At 47.2% G+C, this 26,244-nt stretch overlaps 1 protein-coding gene across 4 annotated transcripts in view; it reads right to left on the reverse strand.

Annotated features, from left to right (window-relative positions):
* cdk10 (cyclin dependent kinase 10) overlaps nucleotides 1-5,024 on the reverse strand; it is a 37,990-nt gene extending 32,966 nt beyond the window's left edge. For 2 of the 4 annotated variants that reach the window (XM_070898225.1, XM_070898224.1), the window contains exon 1: nucleotides 4,848-5,024. In XM_070898225.1, coding sequence (XP_070754326.1) covers nucleotides 4,848-5,018 — 171 coding nt within the window. In that variant the 5' untranslated portion in view covers nucleotides 5,019-5,024. Of the gene's footprint in view, nucleotides 1-3,704; nucleotides 3,899-4,542; nucleotides 4,626-4,847 lie in introns of those variants that run through there. The other 2 variants (XM_070898227.1, XM_070898226.1) reach the window with 2 other exon arrangements.
* Nucleotides 5,025-26,244: the final 21,220 nt, after the last annotated feature.

The following is a 26,244-nucleotide window of genomic DNA, read 5'->3' on the forward strand; positions in this document are numbered from 1 at the left end:
GGGTGCGATGCTGCACGCCGGCTTGGTACCACCACGGGGAGGTCCGGTCTCAGGGGGCAGTGGGAAAGGGAAGGGCGGGAGTAAGAAAGGGGGGGGGGAGAAATAGTCCAAGGGTGGTGTAGCACGCAGTCAAGGTTGAGGTCATGGTCAAGGACAGTAATGGATCTTTTGTTGTACTTGTTCATTTAATAATTGAAGTTTGATTTTTAAAAGTTTATTCAAGTTGTGATTAAAGTTGTTAGTTATAAGTTTTAAAATTGTTGTATATTTTTTACATGTTTACATAAATGTTTGAATTGAATTTAAGCACTCTTGTACAGTGTCAAACTTTTGGGGCAACAGTCATCAGGGTCCCAAAACGCAGCTCTCCACATAGAAAATAGGTGCAGGAGTAGGCCATTCAGCCCTTCGAGCCTGCAAAGCAAAGCAAAGCATCCATTTATGAGCTGCTGACATAACAATTTTGCAGTGGCATACTGTGCCCTCCGCTGTGGTGTTGGGAGGCGGGTGGGTGGGTGCCATGGGTTCATCTGGAAGCTCCTCCTCCCTCGTTTCCTCTTCTTCCTCCCAGTCTCCTCCATTCACTTCCCAGGTGGTCCCGCAGTTCCCCGCATGATTGCTAAATTATGCAGCATGTAGCACACTACTGTGAACTGAACAACCTGCTCAGGGTGGTATTGTAGCCTGTCAGGCTAGAGTACCACACAAACTCAATGTCGAACAAACCTCAACAGATCCTCCCTCTGGCTAGTTACTGATCATATTTAACTAAGTATTAGAAATAACAGTGTATACAATCTCCAACTATTTAATCCATTCAGGAATAAATAGTATACTTTATTTCAAATCCATATATTTTTTTCTCTTCTTAATCAATTCAAATGATATAAATCTAGAATAAAATACCTTAAAAACTCGCGTCCTGTACCACCTAGAAGGACAAGGGCAGCAGGCGTATGGGACCACCACCACCTCCAAGTTACACACCATCCTGACGTAGAAATATATCGCCGTTTTTTCAGTGTTGCTGGATCAAAATCCTGGAACTCCCTAACAGCACTGTGGGAGTACCTTCACCACACGGACTGCAGCGGTTCAAGGCGGTGGCTCACCACAACCTTCTCATGGGCAATAAATGCTGGTCTTGCCAGCGATGTTCACATCCAGTGAATGAATTTTAAAAAGTCATATTATATTCAGTATGCCTGTTCTAACAGACTGTACACCAAGAAATTGGTCTTAAATTCACGGTTGGCAGTGTAGCTAAGGTGGACGCCGCCGAGATCGGAACGAAATCCGCACTTACCTCGTGCGGATCCCCTTCGAGAAGTTGCTTTCAAATGCTGCAGAGTTGTGTGCAACGTGGTGCCCCACGGACCCCAGGGACGCGCCTTTGTGCGTATGCGAACCTCGGATCACGTGGGGCACTGTTCCTTTCACTTCTTGACTCTTAGCCAATCAGAAAACAGAGGAGATTGCTGATTTACCCACAACTCATTTTTAATAATTTAATAGCCACAAATGCTATTTTATTAATAAATTACAAGAGTGTGATGTCTGAAATCCAGAAACCTCGGGACCGAGGCCGTTTCAGGACGTCTTTGCCTGGACCGAGGTAGGTCGGTGGGGGATGGGGGGGGCGTTGGGCAAGGCAGGGGTGAGTCGGGCAGGGCAGGGGGGCGGCTGGCCGAGGTAAGGGGGATGGGGGGAGGAAAAGGGGAGATTGGGGCCGGAGGTCGGACTTGAGCCGGCGTTCAGGCCGGGGCCGAGAGGAGGCCGGGGGAGGGGGGGAAGGAAGGAGGTCTGGCCGAGGCCGGGGAGGGGGGGGGGAGGTCGGGCGGCTGATGCGGGGGGCCGAGGTGGAGGAGTCTGAATTTCGGAACATTTTCCGGTTTCCGGGTGACACCGCCATGGATCAGCCCGATTCCGGATTCCGGAACATTCTGAATTTCAGAACTCTGGACGTTCAACCTGTATCATTGCAATAGTATTTAATACAGAAACCAAGATTTAAACATTAATAGAATTCAATCATTCAATCAAATACTGAAAAGTCTTGAAATACTTTTAAGTGAAAATGTCCTTAAAACCATAAAACTTGATTAGGATGCTTTTTATACAAAGCATGCAGCTGAATTAATTTTGACCCTTTAATTCTGGGTCATGTCAACATAAACCTATAATTACGGTCTTATGGTCTTATCAAATTTGTTTCTCCTCTATTAGACTAACTTTTGATTAATTTAAATAATCTAAAATCGAGAGTTTAAATGACTGATAACATGAGCAAATCATGAAAGTGAACTGAATCCTATCTAAATAGAAGTTGGGAAATAATTAAACCAAAACTACAAAAGGCTTTTGGGCAGCAAAGACGGTGGCTCAACATTCATACAATTTTCTCACCCCCACCACATCATAGGCGGTTCCTCGAACGAGGATGACTTGCTTCCACATGGGTTCACAGATGTTTCAATGAAGGACCCGATATTCGAGTCCTGAACTCTAATTGAAGGTGTGGAAGATGCCTGTGCATGGAATTTTTTTTTAAACTCGTGGTGACCGTTGCACATCAGCCACCACATGGGCTTGACAGAGCTAGGCCTTTATCCAGTGGCAAGGGTTAACCAGGGCGACTGGAGGCCTGCTCTGCTGCACGGATCTAGTGCGCACACATAATCGTTGTGTGGGCTGGCCTATGCTGCCCCTGGGTCCACGCCTCTCCTGGGCCCCGATCACATCGCTCCACGATCACTCGCCGCTCCTTCGCCCCAACCTTGCCGCTCCTGCTGTACCTGCCCATGCTCCAATCACCAAGCTGGACCTTAGTGAATTCCAATCCAGTCGCCCTCTTCACTGCCATCGTCCTCTTGCACCAGCTTGCGCTGCTCCCTGAAGTGGTATGCCACCATGCTGTCCAGGGACCGCTCGCCGTTTATGGCCCCGACCTGCTGCTGGTGTTCTACCCTTACATTGTTTGCACCAAAGGTTTTCAGAGTAATTAATATGCAATAGGTGGCCAAACTTATCGCCAGCAGGTTCATTTGAATGAAAAGGTGAAATGTACAGTCGGAACGTGACAGATCACAAGTTCGGGATTTAGCGCATGCCCGAATTTGCGGTCAATTTTAAAGCCGGTATGACGGCGCACTCAGAGTACAGTCGTACCGACCGCAAAATTAGGGCCATTATTTATTCTCCAGAGGTGCAGAACATTGGGTGAACTTTCACCCAGCGAAGAACATACAATACCTGCCGATTCATTTTCAATGCATGTTATTACCTAAAACATTCATAAGAACATAAGAAATAGGAGCAGGAGCATTTGGCCACTCAAGCCAGCTCAATATCATGGCCGATCTGATCCTGGCCTCAACTCCACTTCCCCACCCGCTCCCCATAACGCTTGACTCCCTTATCATTCAAAAATCCGTCTACCTCCACCTTAAATATATTCAAAGACCCAGCCTCCATAGCTCTGTGGGGTAAAGAATTCCAAAGATTCATGATCTTCAGAGAAGAAATTCCTTCTCATTTCTGTTTTAAATGGGCGACCCCTTATTCTGAAATTTATGTCCCCTAGTTCTAGATGCCCTCATGAAGGGAAACATCATCTCTGCATCTACCCTGTCAAGCACCCTCAGAATCATGTTTCAATAAGATCACCTCTCATTCTTCTAAACTCCAAGGAGTATAGCCCCTACCTGCTCAACCTTTCTTATGACAATTCAATTCATATTCAATGAAGATTCCCCTACTGGCCACCTGATTAACTGAAAGATTGAGGTGAAATTGCTCTGTGTGCATCATGTATTCATTATTCGAGTGGTTTGTGACAAGCACATGACCATTGTTAGCAGTCATGTGATTGCCATAGACCATTCTCCCTACTCTCCAGTCTGTGCCCCATGGGCATCGGAGCCTAAACCTAGATTCTTGGTTGGGCTTCCATTTCCCCCTCGATGCCCAGTGTGGGGCTCCCATATCCTCTCAGGCAAAGCAAAGGCTTGTGCTGTCAGTCCGCACCAGAAGGTTAACTCCTCTGCTCTCCCCCCACGGATGCAGAGTGATTGCAGCAGCATCTGACTCGGTGTCCCGGATTTAGACCTGTGCAGTAGCGTCAGCTGTGGCTCAGTGGGGAGCACTCTCACCTCGGAGTCAGAAGATGGGCTTCAAGTCCCACTCCAGGAGCCGAGGTTGGAGTGGTGAATTAAGGTGACAGGTGACCAGAAGCTCAGGGTCACACTTGCAGACTGAACGGAGGTGTTCTGCAAAGTGGTCACCCAATGTGCATCAACAAAAAAACATTATCTGGTCATTATCACATTGTCCCCTAATGCCCTCTTGAGCATCCCTGATTTATAATCGCTCAAACATTGGCCCCAAGCTCTGGAACTCCCTGCCTAAACCTCTCCGCCTCTCTTTCTTCCTTTAAGACGCTCCTTAAAACCTCTGTCTTTGACCAAGCTTTTGCTCATCCGCCCATAGTTTCTCCTTATGTGGTTCAGTGACACTCCTGTGAAGTGCCTTGGGACAACTTACTACTTTAAAGGCGCTATATAAATACAGGATGATGTTGCTTTGTGAGGACTTGCTGTGCGCAAATCGGCTGCCACGTTTCCGGCATTACAACACATGAAAAAAAAAGTACTTTCATTGGCTGTAAGGCGCTTTGGGACGTCCGGTGGCGGTGACAGGCGCCATATCAACGCAGGTCATTCTTTTATAACCGTCATGGAACGTCCGCTGCACGGCCAACGGTCGCCTGTTCCACCGACTTCCGGTTAAACGGGCGCGAGTAGCGCTCCGGTCACTGCTCCCGCTTACAGTCAAGTTAAAGCCCTCACCTTGTCCTCCGGCGGCACGCTGAAGGTCCCCTCGTATTTCAGAGATTTCAGCCGGATCTGATCCTGTTCGTCGTTGCAATCGCCCATGGTCCCGGAGCAGCCCGACAACCGGCCCCGCAGGTGGCCAACTGCTTGCTTCCCCGTTGGCTTTGCACCGTGATGGCCGACCATTGCCGCCTGGCAGGCAAAAAGTACATGGGCGTAACTAATGGCAACGCGGCAGCCCGGCAACGTCGATGCTGTTCCAATAACTTGACAACGCAACGCGTACGCGCGCGCGCGTTGGGGTTTGTGATGAGGCGTTATTAGAGGTTATTCGGTGTTGGTGCTTAGGGTTGTCAGTGCAAACAATATGCCAAACGTCGTTTTGCAATTTAGACTTTTTTTAAAAAAGTCTTTTTTTTTCAGTTTGCCTTGGAACTCGTTGGAACTGCGGTAATTTTTTCTGGAGAGTTGCGCTTTAAAGATATTTGCAAGGAACTACAATGCATACAAAATTAGTGCTTGCATAGTGTAGCTGGGGGCGGGGAGATCCCGATTGGTTAAGGCCTTGTGGGGGCAAAATTGCCCTTTTCCAATAGCCCTATTAGTGCTTCCGGGGAGATGGGGATATTAATAGGGTGCAACAAGGTTATCGCCCGGGGGAAGGGGTCGACAGCACCTCCGGGGAAATTGTCCCGGAGATTTGGGGGGGGCATTGTGCCGGTAGCGCTGCGCCCCGTGATTTGCGCCTGGGCTGGCGCACGCATGGCATTGACATCATTGCCATGTGTGCTGACCCCTCACCGCCCTGTGCCGACCCCTTTTGCGGGGGAAATTGCCCTGCGGGCAGCAAGGAAGATACCAGTGATGTTACCGCTAACTTAGTGGGTCACAAAGCTGAAGGACATCCGCTGCCGGGGTGCCCCTTAAAGGGGAGACTGCGCCATGGGCTGCCATATTTTTCTGTCGGCCACTCTTCAGTCGGCCCAACAGTGGCGGCCCTCGCTTCAACTGGGCCTCCATCCTGCAGCCTGGCACTCCGTTTTGGATGCCAGGCTGTTGTCCCGGTTGAGGACATCTCTGGTAGCCCAGTGGCGGCCGCCAACGGGACTGCAGCGTGCAGTGACCCTCCCCTTTAATGGAAGGGGAGGGGTATTCTGCCGCATAGCAGTGATGTTGCTGGCAATGCGCTGGGCTTATGTGTGCAATGCTGGGCCCAGGGCCGCCCTATCGCCCCGAGAGCAGCGCTCGCCTCCGACATCACTCTGCTTCCGTTGAGGGGTGGAACTTCCGAGCTGGGCCGCGGGACATTTTCGCTCCCCGTGATTTTTTTGCACTTAAATGCAAGTCTTTCTTTTTCTTTAATTATGTAGTGCCTTTCACGACCACAAGAAGTCCCAAAGTGCTTCACAGCCATTGAAGTAATTTTTTTGAAGTGTAGTCAGTGTTGTTGTAGTGTCTCTGCACCTTGTTACAAACTCACACGAGGCATGTATATATCAGACACGGTCACTCTGTGACCTTCACTTTATTCCCAGGACCAAGGAGTGCTGACCCTGGGTGGGACCTCCCCTGTTATACCTGGAAACCCAGGTGAGGAGTGTCTCCCGCAAGCTCACCCCCTGTGGTCAGGGTGTGCATTTCAAGGGTACAGGTACAGTGTGCATAAGTTACAGTTACATAACTATTGTCATTGCAAGATGGTGAAATACATGACATCACCTCCCCCCTTAAGTCTTTTAGAAACAGAAACAGAGAAAATAGGTGTAGGAGTAGGCCATTCGGCCCTTCGAGCCTACACCGCCATTCAATGAGTTCATGGCTGAACATACAACTTCAGTACCCCATTCCTGCTTTCTCACCATACCCCTTGATCCCCCTAGTAGTAACGACTACATCTAACTCCTTTTTGAATATATTTAGTGAATTGGCCTCAACAACTTTCTGTGGTAGAGAATTCCACAGATTCACCACTCTCTGGGTGAAGAACTTTCTCCTCATCTCGGTCCTAAATGGCTTACCCCTTATCCTTAGACTGTGACCCCTGGTTCTGAGGTTGAGTCTATCTGGTGGTCGACGCTCTCTCGTGGAGCGCCGCAGTTGTGGCTCTGGTGGCTGAGCCTCAGCACGTGTCTCTGTCACTTGAGGTGATTCCGGCCTGTCCAGGCTGGCCGCAGGGACTGTGCATGCTGAGGGCTGTCTTTGTTGCTCGTCCGCTGGCAGTGGTGTGGGTGCTATCTCATCATGCTCTTCTTCCAGTTCCTCCGTGTCTATGCTGAACCTTGTTTTTACTTGGTCCAAGTGTTTGCGGCATATCTGCCCATTGTTAGTCTGATCACCATGACCCTGTTTCCTTCTTTGCCGATTACAGTGCCCTCAAGCCATTTGGGTCCCAAAGCATGGTTAAGAACAAATACCGGGTCATCTATTTCTATACACCTCCCCCTTGAGCCTTGATCATGGAGCTCGGTTTGGGACTGGCGCTTGCCCTCAACAATGTCTGCCAGGTCTGGGTGAATGAGGGACAGCCGCGTCTTGAGCGTGCGTTTCATGAGGAGTTCCGCTGGCGGGACTCCCATGCGCGAGTGCGGCCGGGACCTGTAGGCCAGCAGGAGGCGCGATAGGCGGTACTGAAGGGAGGGTCCTTGGATGCGTAGCATGCCCTGCTTTATGACTTGGACCACCCATTCTGCCTGGCCATTGGAAGCCGGCTTGAACGGCGCTGTCCGGACATGATTGATCCCATTGCCCGACATAAACTCCTGGAATTCATGGCTCGTAAAACACAAGCCATTGTCGCTGACCAGGATGTCCGGCAAGCCGTGGGTCGCGAAAACCATACGCAGACTCTCCACAGTGATGGATGTCATGCACGAGTTCAATATGATGCACTCGATCCACTTCGAGTATGCATCAACAATGATCAGGAACATTTTCCCCATGAACGAGCCCACATAATCTACGTGAATACGTGACCATGGCCTGGTGGGCCAGGGCCACAGGCTGAGTGGAGCCTCCCTGGCGGCATTGCCCAGCTGGGCACACATCATGCACCTGCGAACCCAGTGTTCCAGGTCTGCGTCAATCCCCGGCCACCATACATGTGACTGGGCAATGGCCTTCATTAACAGGATGCCAGGGTGCTCGCTGTGGAGTTCCCTGATGAACACTTCCCTTCCTTTCTGGGACATGACTACCCGGCTGCCCCATAATAGGCAGTCGGCTTGGATGGAGAGTTCATCCATCCATCTCTGAAACGACCTGACTTCCTCGGGGCACGCCCTGTGTGTGGGCGCGCAATTCCCAGTCAGGACACATTTCTTTATCATGGATAGGAGGGGGTCCCTGTTGGTCCAGAGTTTAATCTGTCGGACTGTAATGGGGGAGCCCGCAGTGTCAAAAGCCTCAACGGACTTGATCATCTCGGCGCTCTGCTCCGACGCCCCCTCGGTGGTGGCCAGTGGGAGCCTGCTGAGTGCGTCAACGCAATTTTAGGTGCCTGGCCGGTGCTGTATAGTGTAGTCATACGCAGCCAGCGTGAGGGCCCATCGCTGTATGCGAGCTGACGCGTTAGCATTGACAGCCTTGCTGTCAGACAACAGGGATGTTAATGGCTTGTGGTCCATCTCTAGCTCGAACTGTCTACCGAAAAGGTACTAGTGCATCTTTTTCACACTGTACACACATGCGAGTGCCTCCTTCTCGACCATGCCGTGTCCACGCTCTGCCTGGGAGAGCGACCTGGAGGCGTAAGCCACCGGTTGGAGTCGGCCGTCGTCGTTACCCTGCTGCAACACACACCTAACCCCGTAGGATGACTCATTACATGTTAAAAACAGTTTTTTACAGGGGTCATACAAAGTCAACAGTTTGTTGGAACACAGCAGGTTCCTCGCCTTATTGAAAGCCCGTTCTTGACAATCCCCCCAAACCATTCACAACCTTTACGGAGGAGCATGTGTAACGGCTCCAACAATGTGCTTAAGTTCGGCAGAAAGTTCCCAAAATAGTTCAAAAGTCCCAGGAATGATCGCAACTCCGACATGTTGCCGGGCCTGGGTGCCCGGTGAATCGCCTCAGTTTTTGATTCAGTAGGTTGGATCCCATCTGCGGCAACCCTCCTGCCCAGGAACTCGACCTCTGGGGCCAAAAACACGCATTTGGCCTTTTTCAGCCGCAAGCCTACCCGATCCAATCGGCGTAGCACCTCCTCCAGGTTGCGGAGGTGTTCCTCGGTGTCTCGACCCGTTATAAGGATGCCGTCTTGGAATACGACCATTCCAGGGATGGACTTGAGCAAGCTTTCCATGTTTCGCTGAAAGATAGCCGCTGCCGAACGAATGCCAAACGGGCACCTGTTGTAGACAAATAATCCTTTGTGCGTCGTGATGGTGGTCAGAAGCTTGGAATCTTCCGCCAGTTCCTGGGTCATGTAGGCCGAAGTGAGGTCCAGCTTCGTGAACAGCTTTCCACCTGCCAGTGTGGCAAAGAGGTCCTCCGCTCTCGGAAGCGGGTATTGGTCTTGCAGCGACACTCGGTTGATGGTGGCTTTGTAGTCGCCACAAATCCGAACCGAGCCATCTGCTTTGAGGACGGGAACGATGGGACTTGCCCAGTGGCTGAATTCAATGGCCGAAATTATGCCCTCTCCGAGCAGCTTGTCCAGTTCACTTTCAATTTTCTCACGCATCACGTAGGGCACCACTCTGGCTTTGTGGTGCACTGGTCTGGCATTTGGAGTGATGCGTATCACTACTTTGGTGCCTTTGAACGTTCCGACACCGGGTTGAAAGAGTGACTCGAATTTTTGCAATACCTGCGAGCATGAACTTCACTCCACGGATGAAATGGCGTGCACATCCCCCCCATTTCCAATTCATCTCAGCTAGCCAACTCCTCCCCAAAAGCACGGGGCCATTTCCCGGAACAATCCAGAGTGGCAGCTGGTTCTGTAATCCATTGTGCGTTACCACCAATTTTGCACTGCCCAGCACTGGGATGATCTCTTTGCTGTATATACGTAGCTGTGTCTCAATGCGTTCCAGTTTGGGCCTGCTAGCTCTCTGTGGCCATAGTCTCTCAAATTGTTGGGCGCTCATGAGTGACTGGCTAGCTCCCATATCCAGCTTCATGTGCACCGGGATGCCATTCAGTAATACTTTCATCATCATGGATGGCGTTTTAGTGTATGAGCTGTGGACATCAGCCACATGAACTCTCTGAACTTCAGCATCCATGGTTGTTCCCCAGGCGCAAGAGTTTCTTAGACCTCCCACTACATGCCCTTTTTTCTTTTTTAATGTTTCTTTCCATTACTTGACTAAGATGATCAGGTACATCAAGCAACAATCTTTCCACTGATATTTTTCTCTGGTTTTCACCCCTCCTCTTATTTTTTCATTCTGAAGGGTGAACCTAAATCATCATCCCTTTGTTGGGCATACTTTATTTGCACAAGTTTCATTATAAAGAAACATTGGGCCGAACATTGTGGCCTCGCCGGGTGCGTACGAAGTGCGTGCACACCCACGAGGCCTCGCAAAAGCTGGTTCTCGCCGCGCAATGCACATGCGCTGAGAACTGGCTTTTCTGATCTGTCAAAATTTCTTTTGACAGATCCAAAGCATCCCCGCAGAAATTGCCCAACTCTTGCTCAGCGAATGTCCTTCAAACTCTAACACCTGGTATAGCCTACTTTCACCAGCATAAGAGTTTTAAAACTTTAATAAAAGAAATGGCAATTTGTTATGTTTTATCTTTTCCCCTTTGCCTCACTCTGCTCCTTATGTTCATCTGTAATATTTTAAGATTGTGATGAAGGAATATACCTTAAACATTAATATTTTCCTTTCTTTACAGATGCTCCATGACTATCAGTTTTTACTCAGGTTTCCAACATCTGCAATATTTTGTCAGTACCTTGTCGCATCTTGGCTGAACTCCAAGCTGTAAAGTCCTGTCCCTTCAGTACAGATTCACACGAGGCATGTAGTGAAGTCAAGGTCACTCTGGACCTGCACCTTTGTTTCACAGCTCTGGAATGCTGCACTTGCCTGAGACCTGTCCTTATATACCTGTCTCTTGCAAGTGCACCCCTGGTGGTAAGGTATGCTGGTGGTTACAGGTCATATCTTATTACAGTCATGTATAGCATGTTAGGATACAGTTATATATAATAATGTAAGATACATGACACAAGCCATTGTCAACATCGTCACCGAGGCGTATGAAAGCATGGGCCTTATACTAAACATCCGTAAGACAAAGGTCCTCCACCAACCTGACCCCGCCACACAGCACTGCCCCCCGGTCATCAAAATCCACAGCACGGCCTTGGACAATGTGGACCATTTTCCATACCTCGGGAGCCTACTATCAGCAAGGGCAGACATCGATGACGAGGTCCAACACCATCTCCAGTGCGCCAGTGCAGTCTTCGGTCGCCTGAGGAACAGAGTGTTCGAAGATCAGGCCCTCAAATCTGGCACCAAGCTTATGGCCTACAGGGCTGTTGTGATACCCGCCCTCCTGTATGGCTCAGAGACGTGGACCATATACAGTAGACACCTCAAATCACTGGAGAAATACCACCAACAATGTCTCCGCAAGAACCTACAAATCCCCTGGGAGGATAGACGCACCAACGTCAGCATTCTCGATCAGGCCAACATCCCCATCATCGAAGCAGTGACCACACTCGACCAGCTCCGTTGGGCGGGCCACATTGTCCCAAAGCAAACGCTCTACTCGGAACTCCTATACGGCAAGCAAGCCCCAGGTGGGCAGAGGAAACGTTTCAAGGACACCCTCAAAGCCTCCTTGATAAAGTGCAACATCCCCACCGACACCTGGGAATCCCTGGCCAAAGACCGCCCTAAGTGGGTAAGAGCATCGGGAGGGCATTGAGCACCTCGAGTCTCGTCGCCGAGAGCATGCAGAAAATAAGTGCAGGCAGCAGAAAGAGCGTGCGGCAAACCAGACTCCCCACCAACCCTTTCCTCCCACCTGTGACAGATCATAATTCCCGTATTGGACGGTACAGTCACCTGAGAACTCACTTTTAGAGTGAATGCAAGTCTTCCTCGATTTTGAGGGACTGCCTATGAATGATGATATCTTAAAGCTCTTTTGAAATGCACTGAGTTATATAGATAACCACTCCAGGAATTCAGAGCAAAGAAAAACATGGCTTTTCCCTTCTATGTTAATTATCTTTTAATATTTGTATTTAAATGTTAAAATTTATAAAAGATTATGAAGTTAGATCACAAAAATGCCACTCAGCCTATTGCACCTGCACTGGTGCCACTTCTTGAACACTAATCCCATAACCTCACCCTATTTGATTTCTCCCCCCCCCAAATATTATTCAATTCCATTTTAAATGATAAGTATCTGCTCAAAACCCACTTGTAATAAAACATCCCAATGTTTGAATAACCGGTGTTCTGGTTACTGATCCAGGTTAGTATCTCGTTGAATCACAATATACCAGTTTAAATGCCTAGTCCTTGACAAATATTTCTAACTATGACTCAATTTAAAAAAAATATATATATTTTTAAACAAAGGTTTGGATCACCTCTCCCCATCGCACTTCAGCTCAGCATCAGTACTTTAATCGATTTTCTCCCTTCCTGCCCCTGCACTCCCCCCGCCCCCTTCAGTCTGTAATGTGCCTCGAGGTGCTTCCTATATTAAAATGGTGCTATAAAGAAACAAACTGCAATTTTTTTATAGCACCGGTAATAGACCTCAAAACGTTCCATACACCCAATTACCAACATAGCAAAAACAGATTATCTGGTCATTATCACATTGCTGTTTGTGGGAGCTTGCTGTGTGCATATTGGCTGTCACGTTTCCTACATTACAACTGTCATGTATTTCACCATCTTGCAATGACAATAGTTATGTAACTAACCCATGCACACTGTACCTGTACCCTTGAAATGCACACCCTGACCACAGGGGGTGAGCTTGCAGGAGACACTCTTCACCTGGTTTCCAGGTATAACAGGGGAGGTCCCAACCAGGGTCAGCACTCCTTGGTCCTGGGAATAAAGTGAAGGTCATAGAGTGACCGTGTCTGATATATACATGCCTCGTTTGAGTTTGTAACAAGGTGCAGAGACACGACATTTGGCGACGAGAAACGGGAATCACCGAACCACGAGGATGGCCACCGGTGGCACAGAGCAACGCTACTGAATGGGTGAGGACTGGGACGACTTTGTGGAAAGACTCCAGCAGAGCTTTGTCACAAAGGACTGGGTGGAAGAGACAGCGGCTGACAAGCGGAGAGCGCATCTACTGACCAGCTGTGGTCCATAGATGTATGCGCTGATGAAAGACCTGCTCGCACCCCAAAAGCCAGCGGACAAGTCCTTCGAAGAGCTCAGCTAGCTGATCAGTGAGCATCTCAAGCCGGCAAGTAGCGTACACATGGTCCGGCACCGGTTCTACTCTCACCGGCGTCGGGAGGGTCAAAACGTCTCAGACTTCGTGGCGGAACTGCGGTGTTTGGCCAGTCTCTGTAAGTTCTCCGATGCCTGCAGGGGGGAGATGTTAAGGGACTTTTTCATCGAGGGCATTAATCATGCCAGCATTTTCAGGAAGCTCATAAAGACTAAGGACTTGACTTTAGAAGAGGCAGCGTTGATAGCTCAGACCTTTATGGCAGAGGAAGAGGAGACCAAGCTAATTTACGCACGCAGCCCTGGTTTTAACGTTGCGATGAACCAGGGAGTTAATGTTGTAAAAGTGATACAGAACCCTGCAGGCAGGCAAGGGCAATTCGACACCGCCCAGGCAGGCAGGCAAGGGGAATTCGACACCGCCCAGGCAGCAACAAGCTCCAGGGTGGGTCCACAACAGGGACAATGGAAAGGGGATCGGCAATTCACGCCATCACGAGGATGGAACCAATAACACCCTCCATCAGAGTGCTTAGTAACAGCCAAATGGGCCATCAGAGAGTAATGCCTGGGAATAGTCCTTTTGTTAACAGCAATTTCAGCTCATGTTGGAGGTGTGGGGGTAGACACACTGCCAAAAGCTGCAGGTTCCAGCTTTATACCTGTAGGATTTGTAATGTCAGTGGACACTTGGCCAGGATGTGCAAAAAGGCAGTAGCGAGGCTAGTCTGCGAGACAGAGGACAAAAGGACATGTAGTGGGAGGTCCCCAGGCGCAAGAGTTTTAAGGACATTCGCTGGGCAAGAGTTGGCCAAATAGTGCAATCTCGCCCATGCGAATGTCCTTGCTGCGGAGATGCTAAAACTTGCCAGCTTGGAAAAGCTGGTTTTCGGCGCATGCACATTGCGCGCTGGAAACCGGCTTTTGCGGGGCCTCGCTGGGTCTGTATGTATTCTGCACGGATCTGGCGAGGCCGGAATTTCAGCCCCAATATCTTGTCAAACTAATTTTAGTGCCATTATAATGCACTAGTACTGACTGGGTTGGAGTCACAACTGCAGTACATTTTATTGAGAATGAATTGCAGAACCGATCTTATGATTAAAATTGAATTAAAAGGCAATGTTAAATATATAACAATTTTAAGCTTGGAAAAAGTATCTATTCATGTTGCTGGAAAATTCATACTCTAGCTAGGAAATATGAGCAGGTTTCTGGAGGTTTTAAGGCTGTAGTTACGGTGAAGTAATTATCCTATAAATTGACACAAATGGTTCATTTAGAGGAATCTGGATTAACAGCATTTTAATAGGTACAAAGTTGGAATGAGAACCAACCCTAAAGCTTTAGGGGGTGAAATTGGATTACACCCCGTTTGGGGGTGGTTACCAAGTCGGGGTGGGACTTCTTGCGCCTGGCACATGTTGGGGTAAAAAGACTTCTCTTCTTCTAGGTGGACTCCCTGATATAAGGAGTCGACACCCGCCCGTTAATGCGACCACGGAATCACTCAGACAAAACCTCGGTTCAACCGGTCTTTATGCAAGCATGCAGGGGAAGAGTTCACGAATGAACCTTCAAAGTACAAAGATTTCTACAAGCACATTTCTACAGATTTTCGAGGTGTGCAACCCTCCTACAAAATTTCTATTGGCCTGCAGCTTATCAGCGGAACTTCATTGATTCGTAGACCCTTACCAGACTGGATGCTGAGTGATTTCCCAACCTGTCCATCTCCCATCACATGTCACCCTTCTGGAATGTGTTGTTCAGTGGTGTCAACTTTACCTCAGTTCCTCATGACATGGTGATTAACCTTGTTTCCCAGGGTTTGCTATATTGTTCCCAAACACCTGATTTCTTATCCCTTCCCCAAGAGAACTCCAGTCAAAACTTTCTTGTCCTCATGGATCTACTGATGCTACAATCTATGTTTCTAGACTGCTGACTCCCTACTGTCCTTGGTAGAAATTGTTCTGTACTGAATATGTAAGTTTCCATTTTCAATCTGTCAGCACGAAAGGTTAACCCAATTGATGGTTAATTTACTATCAAGTTTTGCTGCTTAGCAAGCTTCAAAAAACCCATTGTAAGTGAGTGTTATAAGCATGCTTTACATACATAAGCGAGTTTTACATGCAATCTGTCAATAAGTAATATATTACAATCCCTACCATGAGGTGGAGGGACTCTCGATTCCTCACAACCTAATATTGATAAGCCCTATAATCTGGACCATTTTATGTGTCAGATCAATTCACTACCTTCAGTATCCACTTTAGTAACCATCTGTCTGTCTATTTCCACTTTGGTGACATCTTTATCCTCTTACAATACTCTACCCCCCTTACAATCCCCCCTTATGGCCCTTGGCTATATGCCCAAGATAGGCCATTTCCCAATCTATTCCTCATGGGTGAGCCTCCAGAGTTTTCCTTTCGCTTGGGTAACGCTACTTCCCGAACTGCAGGACCCACCTGTCAGCTTTCCCACCACGGTTATACAAAATAAGTCCTTTCGGCCGGACTGCCTATTTTCCCTTTATTCAGTGTCTTAACTATTGTTCGTGATATGGCCTGCCTCTTACATCGGTTACACTTTTTACAGACTAACAATAGCAAGATGATCAATATGATCCCTTGTACCACAACCAGTACATGTGACATTATCCGTATCCACGGATGCACTTGCACATTGAGACCAGCATTCCAAAACTTCATGTACCTAGGCTGATTAGCCAACATTTCTTCAGTATCCTTTCGCAGTTTGTTCCATCAGGACTATATACTTCAGTCTTTGCCTCCAAATATCCTGCTCCAATCGAGTTTGTTCCTCATTCAGTTCGGGTATTGGTTCTCCTTGCGGCCCGATGGCCTTCTCATACCCTTCTCGGATAATGACTATCATTGTCCTGTTGATGGATTTCTTCCTTTAGTTCAGGGTTTATAACGTACCCATTTAAATGTATCTCGTCAAGCGGGGTAAAGCAGAAGTCAGTATTCATCATGGCGCATGAGGTATCTCCTCCCTTATTTGTGACCGTCATTTCAGTCGCTGTGGTGCTCCCCATTTCCTCGTGGAACAGCGACAGTTTCGTAGTCCCGTGCTGGGGGGGGTGATACTCGAGGTGCACCCGTCCATTTGGCCATATCCACAGTCATCTTTGATCATTAGTAGTGGATCTCGACATAAAACAACTTGGTTATTTTTATAACAATTATCTATGCTGAGACTCTTAGTACTGTTGTTCTCTTTAATTACATGTCTGGATAGGTCATGGTAACGCACGCGAGTTTGATTTCCCCTATATTGTCTGTTTGGTATAGGGGATCTCCCTTTGTCACATCATACTGTGGTATTGATAGTGCAAAAGCTATTATCTGACCTTTGGGACCCAAGCATGACTGTTTTTCCGCACCTTGCATGCATGAGTCATGTTTTTATCCAAGGTCCAGTTGGTAAATACATCAAGTGTTATCAAATCCGGCACCTTTCCATTTTGGAGCTGCTCTAGGTTATGTTGTATACCACTGAGTAACCAGGCTCTGTACCCTGCGCAAACTATTTCTGTCTGCTCAAGTTTCTTTCCGCTCGATCAAATTTATAGTTCTGGTGTGGTCTCGCAACGTATGGGCCACTTGTAATAATTCCCTCTCCGTGCCACTACCCAGTTGTGCCCGTACCCTTGCATTATCCTCATCCCTATCCAACAATCTGTAAGGTTCGTGTTAGGGCGTCAACCTGATCATCTATCGTGTGCAGTTCTATAGTGTTTACCTTCTCAACTCCCGCCGCGTATCCCGCACCTACCATTTCTAACATCCCTCTTTTTCCCCGATCCCGCCTTTTTATCCGACCCTCTTTCCACATTAAACTTCATGATTTTTGATTCAGGGCCTTCAAGTGCTCGCAGGGTCAGGTTTTTATACAGGCTTATAGTTTTTGACCTGCAGAAGCTGGGGATGGTTAGAAACATAGAAACATAGAAAATAGGTGCAGGAGTAGGCCATTCAGCCCTTCTAGCCTGCACCGCCATTCAATGAGTTCATGGCTGAACATGCAACTTCAGTACCCCATTCCTGCTTTCTCACCATACCTCTTGATCCCCTTAGTAGTAAGGACTACATCTAACTCCTTTTTGAATATACTTAGTGAATTGGCCTCAACAACTTTCTGTGGCAGAGAATTCCACAGGTTCACCACTCTCTGGGTGAAGAAGTTCCTCCTCATCTCGGTCTTAAATGGCTTACCCCTGATCCTTAGACTGTGACCCCTGGTTCTGGACTTCCCCAACATTGGGAACATTCTTCCTACATCTAACCTGTCTAAACCCATCAGAATTTTAAACGTTTCTATGAGGTCCCCTCTCATTCTTCTGAACTCCAGTGAATACAAGCCCAGTTGATCCAGTCTTTCTTGATAGGTCAGTCCCGCCATCCCGGGAATCAGTCTGGTGAACCTTCACTGCACTCCCTCAATAGCAAGAATGTCCTTCCTTAGGTTAGGAGACCAAAACTGTACACAATACTCCAGGTGCGGCCTCACCAATGCCCCGTACAACTGTAGCAACACCTCCCTGCCCCTGTACTCAAATCCCCTCGCTATGAAGGCCAATGTGCCATTTGCTTTCTTAACCGCCTGCTGTACTTGCATGCCAACCTTCAATGACTGATGTACCATGACACCCAGGTCTCATTGCACCTCCCCTTTTGCTAATCTGTCACCATTCAGATAATAGTCTGTCTCTCTGTTTCTACCACCAAAGTGGATAACCTCACATTTATCCACATTATACTTCATCTGCCATGCATTTGCCCACTCACCTAAGCTATCCAAGTCGCTCTGCAGCCTCATAGCATCCTCCTCGCAGCTCACAATGCCACCTAACTTAGTGTCATCCGCAAATTTGGAGATACTACATTTAATCCCCTCGTCTAAATCATTAATGTACAGTGTAAACAGCTGGGGCCCCAGCACAGAACCTTGCGGTACCCCACTAATCACCGCCTGCCATTCTGAAAAGTACCCATTTACTCCTAATTTTTGCATCCTGTCTGACAACCAGTTCTCAATCCATGTCAGCACATTACCCCCAATCCCATGTGCTTTAACTTTGCAAATTAATCTCTTGTGTGGGACCTTGTCGAAAGCCTTCTGAAAGTCCAAATATACCACATCAACTGGTTCTCCCTTGTCCACTCTACTGGAAACATCCTCAAAAAATTCTAGAAGATTTGTCAAGCATGATTTCCCTTTCACAAATCCATGCTGACTTGGACCTATCATGTCACCTCTTTCCAAATGCGCTGCTATGACATCCTTAATAATTGATTCCTTCATCTTACCCACTACCGATGTCAGGCTGACCGGTCTATAATTCCCTGTTTTCGCTCCCTCCTTTTTTTAAAAAGTGGGGTTACATTGGCTACCCTCCACTCGATAGAAACTGATCCAGAGTCAATGGAATGTTGGAAAATGACTGTCAATGCATCCGCTATTTCCAAGGCCACCTCCTTAAGTACTCTGGGATGCAGTCCATCAGGCCCTGGGGATTTATCGGCCTTCAATCCCATTAATTTCCCCAACACAATTTCCTGACTAATAAGGATTTCCCTCAGTTCCTCCTCCTTACTAGACCCTCTGACCCCTCTTATATCCGGAAGGTTGTTAGTGTCCTCCTTAGTGAATACCGAACCAAAGTACTTGTTCAATTGGTCCGCCATTTCTTTGTTTCCCGTTATCACTTCCCCTGATTCTGACTGCAGGGGACCTACGTTTGTCTTTACTAACCTTTTTCTCTTTACATATCTATAGAAACTTTTGCAATCCGTCTTAATGTTCCCTGCAAACTTCTTCTCGTACTCCATTTTCCCTGCCCTAATCAAACCCTTTGTCCTCCTCTGCTGAGTTCTAAATTTCTCCCAGTCTCCGGGTTCACTGCTATTTCTGGCCAATTTGTATGCCACTTCCTTGGCTTTAATACTATCCCTGATTTCCCTTGATAGCCACGGTTGAGCCACCTTCCCTTTTTTTATTTTTACGCCAGACAGGAATGTACAATTGTTGTAGTTCATCCATGCGGTCTCTAAATGTCTGCCATTGCCCATCCACAGTCAACCCCTTAAGTATCATTCGCCAATCAATCCTAGCCAATCCACGCCTCATACCTTCAAAGTTACCCTTCTTTAAGTTCTGGACCATGGTCTTTGAATTAACTGTTTCATTCTCCATCCTAATGCAGAATTCCACCATATTATGGTCACTCTTCCCCAAGGGGTCTCGCCCAACGAGATTGCTAATTAATCCTCTCTCATTACCACAACACCCAGTCTAAGATGGCCTCCCCCCTGGTTGGTTCCTTGACATATTGGTGTAGAAAACCATCCCTTATGCACTCCAGGAAATCCTCCTCCACCGTATTGCTTCCAGTTTGGTTAGCCCAATCTATGTGCATATTAAAGTCACCCATTATAACTGCTGCACCCTTATTGCATGCACCCCTAATTTCCTGTTTGATGCCCTCCCCAACATCACTACTACTATTTGGAGGTCTGTACACAACTCCCACTAACGTTTTTTGCCCTTTTGTATTCTGCAGCTCTACCCATATAGATTCCACATCATCCAAGCTAATGTCCATTCTAACTATTGCATTTATCTCCTCTTTAACCAGCAATGCTACCCCACCTCCTTTTCCTTTTATTCTATCCTTCCTGAATGTTGAATACCCCTGGATGTTGCGTTCCCAGCCCTGATCATCCTGGAGCCACGTCTCCGTAATCCCAATCACATCATATTTGTTAACATCTATTTGCACAATTAATTCATCCACCATATTACGGATACTCCTTGCATTAAGACACAAAGCCTTCAGGCTTGTTTTTTTAACACCCTTTGTCCTTTTAGAATTTTGCTGTACAGTGGCCCTTTTTGTTTTTTGTCTTGGGTTTCTCTGACCTCCACTTTTCCTCATCTCCTTTCTGTCTTTTGCTTTTGTCTCCTTTTTGTTTCCCTCTGTCTCCCTGCATTGGTTCCCATCCCCTTGCCATATTAGTTTAACTCCTCCCCAACAGCACTAGCAAACACTCCCCCAAGGACATTGGTTCCGGTCCTGCCCAGGTGCAGACAGTCCGCTTTGTACTGGTCCCACCTTCTCCAGAACCGGTTCCAATGCCCCAGGAATTTGAATCCCTCCTTGCTGCACCACTGCTCAAGCCACATATTCACCTGCGCTATCCTGCAATTCCTACTCTGACTAGCACGTGGAACCGGTAGCAATCCCGAGATTACTACTTTTGAGGTCCTACTTTTTAATTTAGCTCCTAGCTCCTTAAATTCGTTTCGTAGGACCTCATCCTTTTTTTACCTATGTCGTTGGTACCAATGTGCACCACGACAACTGGCTGTTCTCCCTCTCTTTTTAGAATGTCCTGCACCCGCTCCGAGACATCCTTGACCCTTGCACCAGGGAGGCAACATACCATCCTGGAGTCTCGGTTGCGGCCGCAGAAACGCCTATCTATTCCCCTTACAATTGAATCCCCTATCACTATCGCTCTCCCACTCTTTTTCCTGCCCTCCTGTGCAACAGAGCCAGCTACGGTGCCATGAACTTGGCTGCTGCTGCCCTCCCCTGATGAGTCATCCCCCCCAACAGTACTCAAAGCAGTGTATCTGTTTTGCAGGGGGATGACCACAGGGGACCCCTGCACTACCTTCCTTGCAGTGCTCTTTCTGATGGTCTTCCATTCCTTATCTGGCTGTGGACCCTTCACCTGCGGTAAGACCAACTCGCTACACGTGATACTCACGTCATTCTCAGCATCGTGGATGCTCCAGAGTGAATCCACCCTCAGCTCTAACTCCACAATGCGGTCCATCAGGAGCTGGAGGCGGATACACTTCCCGCACACGTAGTCGTCAGGGACACTGGAGTCGTCCCTGAGTTCCCACATGGTACAGGAGGAGCATAACACCCGACCGAGCTCTCCTGCCATGACTTAACCCTTAGATAGGCAACAACAATGCTAAAGTTTACTCACTGTTATAGAAGAGAAGAAAGAAAAACTACTCACCAATCACCAGCCAATCACTTACCCCTTTGGCTGTGACGTCACCTTTCTGTTTCTTTCTACTTCTTTTTTGCCTTCTCCCTGTTGCTGCACAAGTACGCCTCTCGCTGCCGCTGGGCCTTTTATAGGCCTCCGATCCCGGACTCACGCCTCACCAACTGCCGCCGCCTCTCGCCGACGCTGGGCCTTTTATAGGCTGAACATTATTAATTTGGATTTCTTAATAGAATAAAGACTCCCCTGTTGCTTGATTGTTGGTTGCTTTAACCTTTGTTGTAAAGTCATGATGGCAAGGTTAGCAAATCCTCTTGTGGCCATGGGCTCCCGGGTTATGATCCAGCAAACTAAAGACCTACTCGACAAGGGGGATCAGGAAAGAGAGTGCGAACGGCTGAATGCGATACTCCTGGAATAATCCCTCAGCCCCCGGGGACACTGACCCTCAGCGGCTTCCATCTCCCTCCGCTGACTTTCCGCCATTTGCTTTTCTTTCACCAACCGTCAAGGTTAAGTCTGTTAAGTTTAGGAATACTGTAATTATTCGCTGACATACCCCGAAGTGTATCTTATCCTTGGTTTGCCTTATTTTCAACTCATCTGCACCCATCTTTCCTGGGTGCAGGCTCCTTTAGTACAAAACATACCGCATGCTTATTCACCCTAAGCGTTATTCTCTTATCCGACCCCTCGCTATGTTGTCTTATGCCCGTTAGTCCGACGCTGCAATTTAAGTCCACTGTTGCTCCGACCATCACCGTCAGTGTTCCTGATTCTTTATCACAACTAATGTCGCCCAAGGCCCTGCAATACAGGCCTTGCCATCCCTCAGCCTGTTGTCCTTGATATGAGGCTGCGTTACCCCAAATTGTTCCCACGAGCACCAGAGTCCTGCAAAAAACAATATTTCCCGGTTGTCACCGGTTAATTAATGACTATGTTTTTTCAACTGGGCCCAGTGTTTCCACTTGCCGATACCCCTTATAACTACGCAGGAGCACATGTCACTTACTATTATTACCTGATGGGGTCCGATCCATTTTGGTGCGAGCCTGGACCTCTCTGGGTTAATCCTTACCATCACCTGACTGCCTACTTGGGGTATTTGGACTTTCTGTTCTTTAGTGTCGTTCTCTAAGTCCTTGATTACTTGTTGATCTCTAGCCTGTGCTTTTAAGTCATATAACTGCTTACAGAGTTCCATCACAAATCTCTGTATGGTCCTACGTCCTCGCTTCCTGTAACCAAGACTTCTGGCAGTCTCATAGCCATTCCGGTCATTAGTTCAAAGGGTGTCAGTCCTGTCGTCCGACTAGGGGTTGCCCTGCGTTTCATCATTACTCGGGGTAACATGTCTATTCATCCCTTTCCAGTTTCTTCAATTGCCTTGGCTAGGGCCGCTTTTAAGGTCCTATTCATTCGTTCCACCAATCCGGAAGATTCCGGATGGTATGGGATATGGAATTTTTGCCTGATCCCTAGTAAAGCACAGGCCTGTTTCATTATCTTCCCTATGATCTGAGTCCAGCTGTAGTGGCATTCCCCATCGGGGTATTATTTCCTCTGCTAGGAGCCTGGCCACGGTTTCTGCTGAACAATTTCTAATGGCGAAAGCTGTTACCCACTTCGTAAACTGGTCTATTATAACTAAGCAGTATGTCTTCCCCTTGTTGCTGGGTAACGGTCCAGTAAAATTTATCTAAGTTTTCCCAGGGTCCTTTCAGTCGGGGCTGATGTCCCAATCTGACCTTTACTTTCCCCCTGGGTTGTATTTTGCGCATGTCACGTATCTTCTACAGTGGTTCTCTATATCTCTACCCATTCCCTTCCACCACCAACATCATGGCCGATCATGTTGGTTCTATCTGTATGGACATACCCGTGGTATAAATTTAGTCGGTTCCCCTGGATGCATTCCGGGGCCACCACATTCCCGTCTTTCCTCCATACCCTATCGGTCCCTTGTTAGGCTCTCCTCTGCTTCCATCCCTCCTTTTCCTGTGGAGTGGCTTCTCCCTGTACCTTAAGCATGTTTACTTTCTCAGGCCCGATTGTACATGCTTCGACCTGGGCTTCCCCAGCCAATGTACCTGTCTCCACCACCTGCTTGGCTGCCTCGATTGTCCATGCGTTTCCCTGTTGATGTTGATTTTTATGTGCGCTTTGACTTTTATTATCGCACACTCTTGGGGTAGAAGGGAGGCTTCCACTAATGTATCCCGTCTACTCCAGGCTATCATATAATCATGCACTACTTCAAAAGCATACCGACTGTCTGTATAGATGTTTACTCTTTTTCCCTTAACCATCCTCAGAGCCTCGGTGAGAGCCACCAATTCAGCCACTTGAGCCGATAGGCCCCCTTCTAGCCGTCCTTCCCTTCTAACCTGTCCTCTGCTATCTACCACTGCCCATCCCGTCTGTGATGCCCTGTTGATATAGCGCCTGGATCCATCTATGTATAGATCCATGTCTACCTCCTGAAGCAGGGTTTCTCTAGCGTGACTACTTCCCCCGTCTTCTCCTGTTGGTCTACACTGATGCTCCTCTCCCTCCGTAATGATCCATCCTGCAGGGTTGTTATTGTTGTCTTTTATTATTGTTACCATCCCGTTGGGGGGTAAGAGCATTGCTTCCCACCTAGCCCTTCGCACATCGGATACCATTTTTTGGCCTTTCTGTGTTAAGCAATTCTACTAAGGTATGCTGGGTATGTAGGATAACGTGTCCCGACAATACTATTGGTTCACTAACTCTGATGGCCCACGCAACACAGTCGAGAGCAGCAACGCACCTCAACAGTCCTGCGGTTGCGGTTTACCTGAGTAATATGCCACTGGCCTATGCCTGTCCCCATATAATTGAGTCACCACTGCGTTATAATTGTCTTTACTGTGGTAGGTATAGATGTGGAAGGGCCTATTCTGGTCGGGTAATCCTAAGACTGGAGCACTTGTGAGGGCTTGTTTTAACTTTACAAACGCCGTTTCCTGATCAGGGCCCCAGTCCACTGGTTCTTGGGAGGGTTTCCCCTCTTTGACCAGGTCTTGTATAAGCTGGGCCATCTTGGCATATTTGGGGATAAAATTTCTGCAGTAGTTGAATAGCCCTAGTACCTGCCTGACCCCTTTCACGGTCCCCAGCTTTGGTATCGATCTAATAGCCTCCTTTCTGTCCTTGGGCATTTGTCTTTTCCCTTGTGTTATTTTTTTTTCCTTCTGGCACGTGGGAAAACATTCACTTCCAATTAAGAAACCCCAATTAATAATGTCCAGCACTTTTTTTTAAATTCCATGCAGCGATGCTAAAGTTGTTTGGTGAACTAAATAAAACTGCTGTCCGTGGAAAGGGTTAACTTCTTTGCAGGCTTATAATAAGGCATGACGTCATTACGTAACTTCACGTAATTCTTTTTTTAAACCTTTCCCGATATGAGAGACAAGTGCTCGCAATTCATCTTGATCATCAGAGAATATGGCATTTTAGATTGCCTTTAAACTCTCGAGCCTTATTTCCAAGCTGTCCAGTATTATCCATTTTAAAAAGGTTTTCAACCTGAAATTTAAATCTCCTTTACTGAAGAAGAAACTTTCCCGTAATTTAAAATAACATTTTCCAAACAACCAAACGGTAACTTTTATTTTTCCTAGCAAAAATCATTATCAACATAGAGTGTCTTTTTATCTCTTTTTCAATGTGGTGAAAGTTTCATATCTGGAACTAGGGACATTCACACTTTGGGAAAAAAAACAGAATTTCATTGTGGGCACAATGAAAGTCCGGTTTTCATTGGTTAATTACCCTCAATAATCCAATTAAACCAATATCTTTTTTATAGCCAATATGTTATTAACTAAACACAATACAGAGCAGACAAAATAAAATAAAATAGCACACAGTAAGTTATGTCAGTTTCTATTTTCTCCTTTCTTCAGATGCCTTTCCAATGAACTGTGAAAATACTGAATTAGTTTTTGTATCTAACAAACATTTTAAACAGAAGGCTTGTAGCTCAGAAATTTATGCAGGCTTTTTCAAAAAGGACACTAAGGAGATGGTGCCTTTTAAACATTCAAATTGATAACCGAATTGAAAAGACAGTGCTTTGTTAAAATTTTTAATTCATTTAAAACAAGACCACACATTGTTAATTTAAACTACATAAGACAATTGCATTTTTTTGTACTCCAATTAAAACGTTCAATTTGTTTTTCTTTTAGCAACTGGCACTTCAAGGTAGAAGTTTTATCTTTTGTGAAATAACCTGTCTTTTGTGCGTTTCATGGCTCCTAAATCAAATTAACTCCGCACCTGCGTTTCTAATTTAAAATCTAATTCAATTCCATGAACATTTTAACACTTAAGGGTTGAAAAAGCTTTCATCACCATATCCAAAATGTGGGGAGCTAGAACAAACATACAGACTCATTTATCTTTTAAAAGACCGGCTTTCAGACACATGAAGTGACCTTCCTGATTGCAGTTAAAACATATCGGGGAGCTTCGCGGGGTTGTTCCCCCTCCATCTCTGCTGCTACCATCACTGCCGCCATTTTAGCTATCTTTCCTTTTGTTCTGCTTTTAATTCCTCTATGTTTTCTGCTCATTCCAGAGTTTCATCGTAGTCATTCCTCACCCCCCCGCGTCCCCCTTTGAATCCTAACTCAATAATCTTTGATGGGCTTCACCCAGTCCATCCTTAAACATTTTTGTTTTCTCTTTGTTCCTCGGCATCGTGTCAGTTTTAACTTGCAAGTTTTTTTTTGATTATTTTCACATTCTTTTCTGCTAGCATATATACCCAAGACCCTTCTGGTCCATATATCAGAGACTCCTCTGGTCCTCATTCCACCCCACTGGCCAGTTTTTTCTAAAGATCCTGGGGTCGGCACCCACCACTCCTTTAAGTTGTACTCCTTCGTGTTTGCG

The sequence above is a fragment of the Pristiophorus japonicus genome, chromosome 13, assembly GCF_044704955.1.
Source record: "Pristiophorus japonicus isolate sPriJap1 chromosome 13, sPriJap1.hap1, whole genome shotgun sequence".
Classification (NCBI taxonomy): Eukaryota; Metazoa; Chordata; class Chondrichthyes; family Pristiophoridae; genus Pristiophorus; species Pristiophorus japonicus.